A 16497-nucleotide genomic window follows, 5' to 3' on the forward strand; every position below is an offset into this window, starting at 1 on the left:
CTTCATAATACTCTATGAAGAAGGTATTATTACTGTATATCTGATCACATGTGGGGGATTTCCAAACACTAAAAATCAGAACTCTCTAGGACTTTAAAAAGGATATAAACCCTTATAAGGAGGAAGAAACAACATAAATATCTGTGAAAACAGAGCTGACACAAAATGAAGCCTACTTAAATTCCAATACAAAAGATTATTTTCTGGATGATTAAGAAATCCCTTCGTTCCAAACAACACTGAGCAGCACTCACACCAAATCCAAGTCTAAATGACAGAGTGCCACATTCAGATCCAAATTTCCCCAACTTGATTTCTCATTCCCCACAAGGTTATGATCCATTCTCCATTTCCTCCTTCCTAGACATGTAATTCCAGTACTCCTCACTGATCAAACAGTGACATGTTTACACATGTAAACAGGGATTTTGTCTCTGACGTCTAGAACAGAGGCTGAGGAAAGCCATTCTAAAAATTACATCCAATCCCCTGCAATCTGAAAAGCTCTCTTTCTTTTGCAAATGAGCAGAATAAGAGGATACTCAAATGTTTTACTGATTTTGAAAGAAAAAAAAATTACAAAGTAGCATTAAGTTTTATATTCAAAATAAGAATAAGAAAAACATACAGTAAAGATTTCACTATAAACAAATAAGGTTTTATGGGTTTTTTTTGTTTTTTTACCTTATGTGAGATACACTTTGTTTGGTAAAACAGTAGAGAGAAAAGAGCACTCCCAGGACGGGAAGCAGGGAATCCACTAAAACTGTCACAGGTTCATTCCCAACCACGTATACCTAGGGAAAAGAAAATGGTGAGAGGTACCATGAGTACAAGGCCAGAGGACTGGGAATCAAATACCATACCTACTAGCAGCATAGAGTTTTATCTTAAGCAACACTTTAGTTCTAAACCGAACAATTTTAGCTCTAAGGCTAAGAAAACCATTTGAGATTGGCAGACAGGCTGAAACACAGGGAGCCTGAGCTGGAGCAGCGCCCTTCCGTGTGTGCAGCCTGAAGAACTTCAGGGGAAAATGGGTAAATTAATCCATCTCCTGACCCCTTCCTTTCTTGCTTTTGACTACCTTTGTGTCTCTTGCTAATCTGTCTATTACTCATCTATACAATAATTCTCTAATTGCTGAAGGCCCTGCTCTTAGGAACAAACAAGCAATTAATGCCAAATAGAAAAACTTAAAACTAGATTTGAAAAATAAAAACAAAGCTTGCTCTAGATTTGTCACTCTTAAGATCTAACTGCCATATGGGCATGTCCTATTCTAATTCAATAAATGTTAAAAGAAATTACAATGTGCACCTAGCTCTGCGCTGACTTTATAGGGTTAAGCATCTAAGAATGCTGATTTTTGTTAACAGTAATTATGTTACACATTTTAGTTGTCCTTTCAAAAAGGACAGCACAAATGCATTCAACAACATTTATGTGAATACCCACTGAAATCCAAGCATTGTCCTAGGCATTGTAGTGAATATAAAAATGAGTAAGAGTTGTTCTCTCTCAATTGCTTGTGATCTACCAAGAAGAATAAAACAAGTAAACCAATTATAATAATAATAATCCAAAGCAGGTAATTTAAAGAATTAAGAAGAACAAAATTCTATTTTTTCAATATTCTTTCTGTAAATAAGGGCTTAAGTTTCCCTTTCCTCATCCTTTAAAATAGGGCTAAGACTGGGACACCTGGGTGGCTCAGTCAGTTAAGCGTCTGCCTTCAGCTCAGGTCATGATTATGGGGTCCTGGGATGGAGCCCCGCATCGGACTCCTTGCTCAGCAGGGAGCCTGCTTCTCCCTCTGCCTGCCGCTCCCCCTGCTTGTGCTTGCTCGCTCTCTCTAAAATAAATAAAATCTTTTAAAAAAAGAATTAATCACTGAAGGTTCATCTTTCTCCATTCATCACTATCTGTGTCTATGCTATCAGATTTTAATTATTAATTAAATTGTGCTTAATTGAAGTAGAAATCAATGCTGTTTATTTATTTTTTATCAGTGCTGTTTATGGAGTACTAAAGGTCATGGAGGCACAAGCTGGAAAGCCCTCTGTGCTTTTCTAGAGAACCCTGTCCCTTTAAATCAACCCTAATTTTTCACACTCCATAAGCCTCCCAGCTCCTCTGTGGAGCTTGATAACCAAGGAGCCAGTTTCCTGTGCATGATCTAATCTCCATAAGCCTAGCTAAATGAGGCGCACTGTATGGCAGTGTTCACAAGAAATATGCAGGCCTAATTATGATATCACCAATTACAAGTGGTAAAAAAAAGAGATTCCCCCAGGTAACGTAAGGGCCTATTGTTTGGTTCTGTAGTCTGTGTTCCCAGAAGTAATCCCTGTGGAGCCATCCTTCCGTACCAGCATCTTTTGTACAAAAACCAAAAACCAAATGGAGTTAAATCTCCATTATTTATTGGCTTGACTGGGCCAAAGCACCACAAATTTTTTTTAAAGATTTTATTTATTTATTTGACACAGAGAGAGAGAGAGCTCAAGCAGGGGGGAGCGGCAGAGGGAGAAGCAGGCTCCCTGCTGAGCAAGGAGCCTGACGAGGGACTTGATCCCATGACCCCGGGATCATGACCTGAGCCAAAGGCAGATACTTAACCAACTGAACCACCCAGGTGCCCTGGCACCTCAAACTTTAACATGAATTCAATCAAGCCCATTACTCAGGGGTATATGTTGTTATTGATAAATTCCTCCAATTTTTAAGTTCTCTTGTTATACTTATCTGAAGGACAAGTACTGATAATGAATTTTGGAACAATTGATCAATGAATTTTTTCTGTGAGATCTCAAAGAACTTGAATGGACTCTGCTTGACACACAGAGGCTGTCGCCTCCCTTCCAAATTAATAATACATTTCTCCTTGTACTGAGCCCAAAACTATCTCCATTTTAAACTTCCTGATGGGAGGACATTTATTTTCAAAAGATTTGGATGGGCCATACAAAAGGTCTACCTTTTCCATAAGCCTATTATTTATTTGACTGTTCAACTGTTCATCCACTCATTCACTGACTTAAACATTTAGTAAGCATCTAACCACCATTAATGACTTTTCTCCTCTAAATTCCAATAGCATTTTAGGGCTTATAATCAGCCCATAAATACACAGCTATCTTTCCCCTCTTCAACTAGCCTCTCTATTTCTCTATTTCAGCACCTATTACGATAGATGATTAAGTTGTATTACCTGAATGTTTGCTGACCAAGCAGTTGTTACAGAAGTATACAACCTAAATGAACCCACTGTTACTGTTTCTATGAAGCCAACAATAACTACCATTTACTGCAATGTCTATTCAAGAATAAACCAGGTTAGGGGCGCCTGGGTGGCTCAGGTCATGATCCCAGCGACCTGGGATCGAGCCCCGCATCGGGCTCCCTGCTCCGCGGGAAGCCTGCTTCTCCCTCTCCCACTCCCCCTGCTGTGTTCCCTCTCTCGCTGTGTCTCTCTCTGTCAAATAAATAAAATCTTAAAAAAAAAAAAAAAAAAGAAACCAGGTAATTCAGCTAAACATTTAATATACAATCGCTCCTCACAAGTCCTGTAGGTTAAGAATTTTTATGCCCATTCTAAAAATGTGGAAAACAGGCTCAGAGAAGCAAAGTTAGCTGAGCCAAGTTACTCTTAGAAAGTGGCATAGACAGGGTGAACCCAGATCTGCCTGACATAAAATCCATGCACAATCCATAAAGACAAGACGGAAAGTAGATGAGTGGTTGTAAGGGGATGGGAGGAAGGGGAAATGGGGACCAACTGCTTAATGGGTATGGTGTTTCCATCTGGGGTGATGAACAAGTTCTGGAACTAGACAGTGCGATAACCGTGAGAATGGACTTAATGCCAGTGAATTATATACTTGAAAAGATGGTTAAAATGGTAAATTTTATGTCATGTGTATTTCACCACAATTTTAAAAAGAACAAAGCACGTACTCCATGGCCTCCCAATACCCACCTCCCCATGGGCATGTTTTCATTGCTTCAGTCCCATACCAACTTTACCCCAGCCATCTTCCCTCAGAATCAGTAGGCCCCAGCTTGTCGGGCTGTTAATAACTCTAGTCCTGCTACCTCTGGAAAGTAGGGCAGTTTCTGAGCGGCACCACGGACAGCAGCTTCTGTACCACCTCCCTTCCTCCTACTGAGACTCTTGCCTATTATATAGCCCCCTTCTACCAAGCCTTCCAGTAGATCTTCAGGGCCATACTGTGGCCAGGCCTTTCCAAGGACAGTGACCTCCTCCCAACCTCTTGCCTAGCACCCAACCCATATACAGGTTAAAAGTTTGGTGTGCACCTCACATCCAACATTACCCTCTTATATACACTCCCAAAGTGGAATCTGGCCACTTCCCACTTCATGTGGACTCCCCAGATCATTGACTTATACCTGGAGTTTAGTGACCCATAAAGGGACACAGGAGGCTGCCCTGATTCAGCCAATGTTGCACTTCGATCTCTTGCAGACAGCACTGACAATGACCAATGCTCTAGGAAAAACAAACAAACAAACAAACAAAACCAGTCCTTCCAATGAAGTCATACTATATATGGAAGAAACTGTTGGGGCCAGTTCCTTCCAGTCTCCTCCACACCAGGCTGGTGACAGTACCGACCGAGGAAGCAGTCACGGCACCACAGTGGAGAGGGCCCTACCACCCTGCATCCATGCCCTACCATCAGGTGTTGTGGGGTTTCCTTGGACTGTGCTTATGTACAGTCTCCTAGTTGGGGTTCTTTCCTGTTCACCTAGAAGCAAAGTGGGATGGGAGTTAAAGTTCTGAAACAAAATCCCCTACTTTACGTATTATTTTGACCTGCTGACATTCCCTTTTCTCAGCAGTATAACCATTGGGTATGTTTCACATAGGGTTGTCTGTAATACTTCTACTGACCAGGTGTGGGACTTAACCCAAATCAATTGACTTCTCTGAGTCTCAGTTTCCTTACCTAGAAAACAAGGAGGTTAAATTCATCAAGTGTTAGGGTCTCTTTGGTACCTAATCTATCATCCTCTGACTTGAGTGCAAATTTGCTCTCTTCTTCTGTATCGTTCTGGTACCTCAGCCATTAGGTAAAACTAGTTGAAAAACATGAACCAATCCTCCACCACCCCCAAAATTTTTAAACACTGAAACCTGACCAAGTTGTAAAAATTTCTAACCCTCCCCACATGCTTTCCCTTCTTCTAGCAGTTCTGAAGTTAGTACTTTAAAGATGAAATCCTGGGCGCGTGGGTGGCTCAGATGGTTAAGCGTCTGCCTTCAGCTCAGGTCATGATCCCAGGGTCCTGGGATCGAGTCCCGCATCGGGCTCTCTGCTCCTTGGGAGCCTGCTTCTCCCTCTGCCTCTCTCTCTCTCTGTCTCTCATGAATAAATAAATAAAATCTTAAAAAAAAAAATAAAATAAAGATGAAATCCTGTTTAGTTGAAAGGTTTTCAGGTTACTTGAGGTATCTGTACAGACTAGGGATCACCAAACAAAATACCAAGACGTGGGAAAGCTGAAGCAGGGAAGGGAGAGACAGACTCTCAAGGTACCTATTCAATTCTTTGGTGTGAAAAAGCCTCTCTGAGAGTAAGTAAAATGGTGCTTTGAAGAAAAGATGAACTTCCATGTCTACCTGTGGCTTTTCCGATATAAATATGTAGGACAGGGCTGACGGGCAAAATAAGAGGTGAGTATGATTTATGAAAATCATAATGGCTCAGAACAGATCACATGAGGAAACAGACAGGTACCAATGACCCCACTGGCAGCTTGGGAATTTCCACAGTCCTTTCTGAATGCATCCTGGCTTTCTATCACAGATCCAGCCATGAGACGAGGGGTCTGCGGTTAAGCCTCACAACCCTTCGTCTGAGCTTAGAGACTACTCTTAACAAGTAATAGAGACATGTTTCTGCGTACTCTTAACAATAGATCACACACTACCTGTAACTGTTTGCTTGACTGGGAGCTCCCTGAAGGGAGCAACTGGCTTTTAATCATTTCTGTGTTTGTAAACCTAGCACAGTATCTGCCATTCCGTATGTACTTGGCAAAATTTTTCTTTGTGACTGATTAACTGAATCAAAGAACGAATGAAGTACATTGAATGCTTTTTATTTTTCTCAAAAGTTCTATTTTTGTAGGGAAATTACAATGCCCTCTGTATTTTCTCTTCTTCCTCTTTTTTTTTTTTTTTTCTTTTTTAAGCTGTAGCTAGAAGCTATTCAATCAATGTTAATTAACTGAAGAATCATAGAACTTCAGCCATGGAAGGGAGAGTGGACTGAACAAAAGGAGGTCTGCTTTTACTGTACTAGCTTATTCAGTACCTATCTTCAATATCTAAAGGACTGAATTTCTAGGACGCCTGGGTGGCTCAGTCGTTGAGCGTCTGCCTTTGGCTCAGGTCATGATCCCGGGGTCCTGGGATCGAGTCCCACATCGGGCTCCTTGCTCAGTGAGGAGCCTGCTTCTCCCTCTCCCTCTGCTGCTCCCCCTGCTTGCACTCTCTCTCTCTGACAAATAAATAAATAAAAATCTTTAAAGGACTGAATTTCTCTAGAAATTTAAATTAAAAAGGAAAGGAAAAACCCAGAGTCAAAATGGTCAGAAGTATTAAGAATAAACATGTGTTTCTGATTCAAAGCAAAACCAAACAGAAAGCAATCCTCACATACTCCATTTCTCATTTACTAGACTTCCATTACACGGTTAAGCATGGTTAAGCACATCCCTCTGAGACCACTGCAGTTGAAAGAGCACCAGGAAGTCAGGAGTCAGGAAAACAGGTATGAATTTTGTTTCTGACACCCACATGATTGCCTAAAATCACATATTAAGTGAGTGAACATGGGTAAGACAATTAAATCCCTCTAGGATTCAGTTTCCTCATTTATAATGCCAAGTGTTAAGCTTCGGCTTAAATACCAGCTAAGATAATTCATGTTAAAATATTTTGTAAAATATGCAGCCCTGTGCAAATATTACATTTATTCCTAAATACCTGCTGATACGGCTGTAAATGGAACTGTCTCCCTAATTTATGGCCTTATCTTTTATAGGGATGTATACGTGTGGAAATACAAACATGAATCAAGCTGACTAAATCCTAACACTGAAATTCAGTACAGGCTGGAACTTGATTGTACCCCTGTTAAAGATTAAACTAGTCTAATGCTGTCTTCTAAAATATCACAGTGATCCTTTTGATAGTCATGTTCCAGAACTTCTAATGCACTTACTGAGTTTAATTAAGACTTGTGAGAAGCAAAAGGACAAGCCAAGTTACCTAATACAGTATTTTGCACTATGCATGCTTTCAGAGCATATTGCATAAAATAATCTTTTTTAAAAAGAGTTTCTTTGAACCAAAAGAGAACTGACAGTTTTTTGAGCCTAATTATTTGCTAAAGTATACAATGAACCTTCCACAAGTTACCCTGTTTCATCTCTACAACTCAAGTGTTAAATAAGTCACCTAAAGTCACATGGATTGTGAACCCTTGAGCCAGATTCCAACCTAGGTCTATTGGACTCAAAAGGCCAGGTGCTTTTCACTACACTATACCACAGAATCTGAATGTACCATCTAACACTTGAATCTTCCACAGCTTTGAAGGCTACTTAAAAAAAAAAAAAAAGGTTTATTTATTTATTTCAGTGGGGGGAGGGCAGGGGGTGGGGAGGCAGAGTGAGAGCGAGAGAATCTCAAGCCAACGCCTTGCTGAGTGTGAAGCCCAACGCGGAGCTCAACCTCACAACCCTAAGATCATGACCTGAGCCGAAATCTAGAGTTGAACGCTTAAGTGACTGAGCCACCCAGGCACCCCAAGGATACTTCTTTTGGTCCTTTGCATGTTATTCAAGGTTACAGTTCAATTAGAGTTGGAAACATCCAGAAAGAACGACTGCATTTAGGGAACAGCCGTAGTGGGAGAAGACTTTTTACTGCAAAGCCTTTTGTAGTACTTCTTAAACGTGTACCATGTACAAATATTATCTTTTCTAAACACAGAGTGAGAGAAAGAGAAGAGATGAAAGGATTGGTTCCTGGATCAGATCTGGCATTCACTAGTATGATTTGGGACAAGTCACTTCACAATCTTCTGGATTTTGTTTCCTTTACTGTAAAATGAGGGATTAGTTTGTCAAACCCAAAGAATGTACCACACCAAGAGTGAACCCTAATGTAAACTATGGACTTTGGACGATATTGGTGTGTCAGTGTAGACTCATCAACTGTAACACATGTCCCACTCTGATGTGAAATGTTAACAGTGGGAGAGGCCAGGGGCGCCTGGGTGGCTCAGTCGTTAAGTGTCTGCCTTCGGCTCAGGTCATGATCCCAGGGTCCTGGGATCGAGCCCTGCATCGGGCTCCCTGCTTGGCGGGAAGCCTGCTTCTCCCCTCTCCCACTCCCCCTGCTTGTGTTCCCTCTCTCGCTGTGTCTCTGTCTGTCAAATAAATAAATAAAATCTTTAAAAAAAAAAAATTTTTTTTAAATAAAAAAATAAAAAAAACAGTGGGAGAGGCTGTGCATATGTGGGGGCAGGAGATATATGGAAACCCTCTGCTTGATTTTTCTGTGCACATAAAACTGCTCTAAAAAACAAAGTCTATTCAAAAACCAGAAAAAGAAATTAAATTATTTGTATATTTCCTTCCAGCTCTAAGATTCTATTATTCCAATTTACTCTACAAAAACAATTAAAAATTCAAAAAGAGGAGTCAATTGGCCAGCTGAGAGAGTAACTTTAATTAGAAATTTGTTAAGATTAAATGGAGAAAAGAAGACTTGGATAATTAAAGTCAGGATTCCCTGAATCTGGAAACAGAGAGATAAAATGGAAATGAGAATGAATATAAACTAATTAGGTACCTTCTAGCCTTTCCTACCCTAAAATTTCTTCTGCCTTTAGGGAGTCTCAGGAAGTAGTGTGAGGAATACTAAAAAGGAAACATCCCCCACATACTCCCAGTCCCACATGGTATCAGATTCTGGCTGGTTCTCTTAAGAGCAAGAAAATGTCCAAATTGTAAAGAATTTTACAATTCTCTTATCCCGCCCTACCCAGAACCAATCTCTATGCAGCCTAGGTCTCCCTCTACCTCTGCAGGCAAAAAGCAAACAAAAAAACCATTTATCCCTCTCATACCAGAGAGGACAAAAAAAAAATTAAGTATTCTAGGGACAGAGCCCCAGACATTCAGAGTCAGAAGGAGACAGAATAGGAAGCCACTGGACTAAAAGTTATTTGAGCTGCAAATCCCCTTCTCAGCTTCGATAATTTTACCAGATGTAAGGTACACACATAGAAATGATGAGAATTATTTATGCAGAAGTATAAGTGGCCATGCCAAATTTTCAGTTCAAATCAATGAGCATCTATGTGTACACCTGTATTGTTGAGAACTTTCTACCTGGCCCACGAGAACCACACTGCTCCATTCCGTGCTGTACGTAAAGGATGCAAGCGTAAAAAGACCTCTTGGATCGCCTAGGTGGCTCCGTCGGTTAAGCATCTGCCTTCAGTTCAGATCATGATCCCAGGGTCCTGGGATCAAGTCCCGCATCAGGCTCCTTGCTCAGCAGGGAGCCTGCTTCTCCCTCTCCCTCTGCAACTCCCCCTGCTTGTGCTGTTGTGCTCTCTCTCCCTCTCTGTCAAATAAAGAAACAAAACCTTTAAAAAAAAAAAAAAGACCTTCTCTTATAATTGCTCCTGCCACATTTTCATTCAGCAAGCTGAGGGTTTATTTCTTTAAATACCAAAATGTATTTATATTTTACCTCTTTCAGAAGAAATCTTTTTAAAATGGATTATATGCAATCCTTGCCTTCTTAAACAGAGTATACTGAACATACCAGTCCCAACATAGTTTGTTTTTAAAATTATTATGCCCTTTTGGGGTACTTCTGTCCCCTTTCTTGCTCTTCTCTGCTGGCAGACTCCTGTCAGTGAGCCTTAGGTAGTTTAACTCACTTTTTTTTTTTTTTTTTGGTAAAGCTATTTATTTATTTAGTAAACTTTTTTTTTTAAGATTATTTATTTATTTATTTGGGGGGGTTGGGCAGAAGAAGAGGGAGAAGCAGACTCCTGGTTGAGCAGGGAGCCCAACCTGGGGCTTGATTTCAGGACCGTGGGGTCATGACCTGAGCCAAAGGCAGATGCTTAACCAACTGAGCCACCCAGGCACCCCCTGAGATTTTATTTTTAAGTAGTCTCTACAACCCAACATGGGGCTCAAACCCACATCTCCGAGATCAAGGGTTGCATGCTCTTCCAACTGAGCCAGCCGGGCACTCTTAACTAACTTCTAATTTGTTACTTCTAATTCCACTATGGTCTTAATCAGAAAACCAATCTGATCTGGATTGTGTATAAAGTAAACAGGAAACTGGCTCTGAGGAACTAAGAGGCTCTGCAGGTAGTTATGTGTTGAGACGGCAGCCAGACAGGCGCCACTGCTCTACAGCTAACACAGGACACCCAACTGGGAATGTCCAGTGAGGCACCAAGACCAAACAGTCTGAAAACTCCAACATAAGATACCAGACTAAGACGAGAGCAGGACTATAAAAACTTCCCGTTCAGAAAGAGGGTAGAGAAGGATCAAACGTGCGGAGACTGAGGGGCGCCTGGGTGGCTCAGTCGTTAAGTGTCTGCCTTCGGCTCAGGTCATGATCCTGGGGTCCTGGGATCGAGCCCCGCATCAGGCTCCCTGCTCAGTGAGAAGCCTGCTTCTCCCTCTCCCACTCTCCCTGCTTGTGTTCCCTCTCTTGCTGTGTCTCTCTCTGTCAAATAAATAAATAAAAATATTTTTTAAAAAGTGTGGAGACTGAGGAGACTGAAAAGGAAGATTTCTTTGGGGAGAGCTGTTGGTGAGGGTGAATCCCATCCTCCAACCCACCAATGAGAAAAAAGACAACCCAATTTAAAAATGGGCAAAGGATCTTTTTTTTTTTATTTGACAGAGAGAGAGATAGTGAGAGCAGGAACACAAGCAGGGGGAGTGGGAGAGGGAAAAGCAGGCTTCTGGCAGAGCAGGGAGCCCAATGCGGGGCTGGATCCCAGGACCCTGGGATCATGAACTGAGCTGAAGGCAGACGCCCAATGACTGAGCCACCCAGACGCCCCAGGCAAAGGATCTTAATAGAAATTTCTCCAAGGAAGACATGCAAATGGCCAGTAAGCACACAAGAGGCTGTTTAACATCATTAGCCATTAGGGAAATGTGAGTCAAAACCACAATAAGATACTACTTCACGCCCACCAGCAAGGCTATAATAATGGGGTAGGGGCAAGGAAAAAGGGAGGAGGTGGAGGAGGAGGGAGACAAGCAGTCTGGTAGTGGTAATGTTGGGCAGAGAGGATAAACTGGAATTTTCATACTGTGCTGGTGGGAATGTAAAATGGTGCTGCCACTGTGGAAAACAGTCTGACAGTACCTCCCAAAAGTTGAACACAGTGCTACCATATGATCCAGCAAGTTCACTCCCAGCTATATACCCAAGAGAAACAAAAACGTATGTCCACACAAAAACCTGTACATGAAGGTCTATAGCAGCATTGTTCATTCACCAGAGCCAAAATGTGGAAACAACACAAATTTCCATCAACTGACAAAATGTGGTATATCCGTATAATAGAATACTACTTGGCATTAAAAGGAATGAAGTACTGCTTCATGTAACAACATGATGAATCTAAAAAAAAAAAAATCCTGCTGGTAAAAAGTCAACTACAAAAGACCACATGTTACAGGCGCCCCGAGTTGAACACTTTAAAGGCATGAAGTGTGTGGTATATGAATTATATCCCAACAAATCTGTTAAAAATAAAACAGAGAATGGGGCGCCTGGGTGGCTCAGTTGGTTAAGCGACTGCCTTCGGCTCGGGTCGTGATCCTGGAGTCCTGGGATTGAGCCCCACATCGGGCTCCCTGCTCAGCAGGGAGTCTGCTTCTCCCTCTGGCTCTCCCCCCTCTCATGCTCTCTCTGTATCATTCTCTCTCTCAATAAATAAATTAAAAAACTAAATAAATAAAAGAGAGAAAAAACCAGAGCTGGAAATGTTCCCAAATGCTTCTCTAAAATTAAACACCCTCTTGTACCCTCCCGCTACCCAGTGAGTTGCTGGATCAATTCAACTATCCCAGATGTTTTCCTTATTTCCTGCTTTTGAGCTGTGCTCTGTAATTTAGTATTAGCAGAAAGTTAATAAAGACAACACATCCTTTGTTGCTAAACTTTACACAGTGTTTACCATTTTCCTCCAACATACACATTTCCTCTGTTTTCCCACTGCAGCTGAGCTGCCAAAACCTTGTAGGGAGAATAATTACCCTTCTGCACCCCTTCCTGGTTTTATAACAGTACCAATCTTTTGTGCATAATCAAGTGTTTACAGCAAACTAATGTTTTGCTTGCCTCTCTAGGAGGTTTTAAATTCACCAAACTGTTCACCAAATTAGGGGGGTTTTTTTCCTCTCCCCTTTTTTTGGGCAAGAATAGGAACAATGGCAGGATTCACTATTTCTGGATCTCCATTTTTTAGAGGCTAATTCACTTGCCAGAAAGAAGTTGTTTTGCTTTCTTTTTCCTTGAAAAGCAATTTTTTTGATTTCCCAGAAATACTATGAGGGGTTTTTACAAAGTTTAGTCACAATTAGTTCTACCCTTAACACTACTTTCAAGTCTTTCGGACATTCCACACCCAACCATTTAACGATTTTTCATCCTGATATTCCTTAGATGGTATGTGACTGAAGATAATCTTTCTGAAAGTTAGCTGGGCCTTGTTCTCTAACTCAGAACATTTGCTTTCTAGACTGCTCTATATAATTTCTTCTTTCTATAACCTAAAATGTCCTTGCCTATGTAGAACAGGATATAAAAACTTTCTTTTCATAAGTCTCTAAATAAGGCATTTAAAAAAAAAAAAAAAAACCAGGGGCACCTGGGTGGCTCAGTCGTTAAGCGTCTGCCTTCGGCTCAGGTCATGATCCCAGAGTCCTGGGATCGAGCCCCGTATTGGGCTCCCTGCTCGGCGGGAAGCCTGCTTCTCCCTCTCACACAATACCCCCTGCTTGTGTTCCCTCTCTCACTGTGTCTCTCTCTGTCAAATAAATAAATCTTTAAAAATAAATAAATAAATAAATAAATAAATAAATAAAATAAAATAAAATAAAAACAGCATTATATTCACTAAGTCACCGTGTCATGTTTTATCTATAAGCTATTTAATTCTATATTTGTATGCCAGGTCAACCCTCTAAAGGGTATTCTCTCTCTTTTCTTTAATAGCAAAATTAAATGAAAGGGTAGTAAACATCTTACTTTAGTAAAAAGCTGAGTGTTTAGAGAATGAGTTTTGAATTTTTCAGCATGCATTTTATATCTACAAATTATTAATATCATACATAAAGTTTAAAACAAAACAAAACAGGGGCGCCTGGGTGCTCAGTTGGTTAAGCGACTGCCTTCAGCTCAGGTCATGATCCTGGAGTCCCAGGATCGAGTCCCGCATCGGGCTCCCTGCTCGGCAGGGAGTCTGCTTCTCCCTCTGACCCTCCTCCCTCTCATGCTCTCTGTCTCTCATTCTCTCTCTCAAATAAATAAATAAAATCTAAAAAAAACAAACAAACAAACAAACAAAAAAAAAACAAAAGCATCGGTCTTCTTACCTGAAAGAACATAACTTAAGAGTTACTCTATATCCTCATACACTGCTAGAGGGAATGTAAAATGGTATGGCCACTTTGGCAGTTCTTCAAATGGTTAAATACAGACTTACTATAAGATCTAGCAATTCTGGGTGCCTGGGTGGCTCAGTTGGTTAAGCGACTGCCTTCGGCTCAGGTCATGATCCTGGAGTCCCTGGATCGAGTCCCGCATTGGGCTCCCTGCTCGGCGGGGAGTCTGCTTTGCCCTCTGACCCTATCCCCTCTCATGTGTTCTCTCTCATTCTCTCTCTCTCAAAATAAATAAATAAAATCTTTAAAAAAAAAAAAAAAAAAGATCTAGCAATTCTACTCAGGTTAAACACAGAGTTACCATAAGATCTAGCAACACACCCAAGAGAAATGAAAACATATGTTACACAAAGACTCCTACACAAATGTCCATAGCAGCATTAATCATAATAGCCAAAATGTAGAAACAACCCAAACATACATCAGAGGATGCATGAATTACAAAAATACAGTCTGTACCTACAACAGGATACTATTCAGCAATAAAAAGGAATGACGTCTTGGGGCACCTGGATGGCTCTGTCAGTGGAGCATGCAACTCTTGATCTAAGGGTTGTAAGTTCAAGCCCCATGTTGGGTGTAGAGATTACTTAAAAATAAAAATTTTGGGGGGGTGCCTGGGTGGCTCAGTCGTTAAGCATCTGCCTTCGGCTCAGGTCGTGATCCCGGGGTCCTGGGATCGAGCCCCGCATGGGGCTCCCTGCTCGGTAGGAAGCCTGCTTCTCCCTCTCCCACTCCCCCTGCTTGTGTTCCCTCTCTCACTGTGTCTCTGTCAAATAAATAAATAAAATCTTTTAAAAAAATTTTAAAAATAAATAAAAAAATTTTTTTTTAAATCTTAAAAAAAAAAAAGAGGGGTGCACAGGTGGCTCAGTCAGTTAAGCATCTGCCTTTGACTCAGGTCATGATCCCAGTGTCCTGGGATCGAACCCTGCATCAGGCTCCCTGCTCCTCAGAGAGCCTGCTTTTCCCTTCTCCCTCTGCCTGCCACTCTGCCTACTTGTGTTCTCTCTCTGTCAAATAAATAAATAAAATCTTAAAAAAAAAAAAAGAATGAAGTCCTGCTTCATACTACAATATAAACCTGAAAAACATCATGCTAAGCAAAAGAAGCCAATCACAAAATACATATTGTATAATTCCATGTACATGGAATGTCCAGAATAGGCAAATCTAGAGAAATAGAAAGTCGATTAGTGGCTGCCTGGGGCTGGAGGGGTGAGGGATAGGGAGAGTGGAGGGAAGTGTGGTGGAGGGCTTAGGGAGTAGTGTGAGGTTTCTTTTTGGGTAATGAAGTATCCTAAAATCAGTTGTGATGATGGCTGCACAAACCTGTGAATATAATAAAATGCCACTGATTGGCATACTTTATTATTTATTTTTCATTTTTTTAAAGATTTATTTATTTATTGAGAGAGAGAGAGAGTGTGGGGTGGGGAGGAGGGGGCAGAGGTAGAGGGAGAGGGTGAGAGAATCTCAAGCAGGCTCCCCACTGAGCACAGAGCCTGAGGCAGGACTCAATCTCACAACCCTGGGGATCCTGATGAGACAGAATCAAGAGTCAGAATGAACCAACTGAGCCACACAGGTGCCCTGATTTGCACACTTCAAATGGGTGAACTGTAAAGTATGTGAATTATATCTTATAAAGCTGTTTTATTTTTATTTTTTTATTTAACTTTTAGTTAGTTAACATACAGTGCAATATTGGTTTCTGGAGTAGAATTCAGTGCTTCATCACTTAGATACAACACCCAGAACTCATCACAAGTACCCTCTTTAATACCCGTCACCCATCTAACCCATCTCCTACCTACCTCCTTCCATCAACCCTCAGTTTGTTCTCTATACTCTGTAACTCTTATGGTTAGAGACAAACAAACTGAGGGTTGCTGGATGGGAGGGGGGTGGGGGTAACTGGGTGATAGACATTAAGGAGGGCACATGATGTAATGAGCACTGGGTATAAGACTGATGAATCACTGACCTCTACCTCTGAAACCAATAATATATTATATGTTAATTAATGAATTTAAACTAAAAAAAATTATTTATTTTTTAAAGATTTTATTTATTTATTTGACAAAGACAGAGACAGTGAGAGCAGGAACACAACAGGGGGAGTGGGAGAGGGAGAAGCAGGCTTCCCACCAAGCAGGGAGCCTGATGTGGGGCTCAATCCCAGGATCCCGGGATCATGGCCTGAGCCGAGGGCAGACGCTTAACGACTGAGCCACCCAGGCGCCCGGAAAAAAATTTTAAAAAAGAAAGATTTACTCTACAGTCAAATGTCCATCAACTGATGAACAAATAAACAAAATGTTGTATATTCATACAATGGAATATTACTTAGCAATTAAAAGGGACAAAATATTGATATATGAAACAACCTGGATAAACCTCAGAACATTATTATTTTTTTTTTAAAGATTTTTATTTATTTATTTGACAAAGAGAGACACAGTGAGAGAGGGAACACAAGCAGGGGGAGTGGGAGAGAGAGAAGCAGGCTCCCCGCGGAGAAGGGAGCCTGATGCGGGGCTCGATCCCAGGACCCTAGGATCATGACCTGAGCCGAAGGCAGACGCTTAACGACTGAGCCACCCAGGCGCCCCAACCTCAGAACATTATGCTAAGAGAGGGGCACCTGGCTGGCTCAGTTGGTAGAGCATGTGATTCTTATCTCAGGGTCATAAGTTCAAGCCCCATTTTGGGCACAGAGATTAC

General features: G+C 41.3%; 1 protein-coding gene across 1 annotated transcript in view; it reads right to left on the minus strand.

Annotated features, from left to right (window-relative positions):
* Positions 1-16497, minus strand: part of TANGO6 (transport and golgi organization 6 homolog) — a 189092-nt gene that overhangs the window by 138513 nt on the left and 34082 nt on the right. The window contains exon 8 of the mRNA XM_081806421.1: positions 685-797. Within this exon, the coding sequence (XP_081662547.1) occupies positions 685-797 (113 nt within the window). The remainder of the gene's footprint in view (positions 1-684; positions 798-16497) is intronic.

The sequence above is a fragment of the Leptonychotes weddellii genome, chromosome 16 (genome assembly GCF_054177405.1).
Source record: "Leptonychotes weddellii isolate Sample4059 chromosome 16, ASM5417740v2, whole genome shotgun sequence".
In the NCBI taxonomy this organism is placed as follows: domain Eukaryota; kingdom Metazoa; phylum Chordata; class Mammalia; order Carnivora; family Phocidae; genus Leptonychotes; species Leptonychotes weddellii.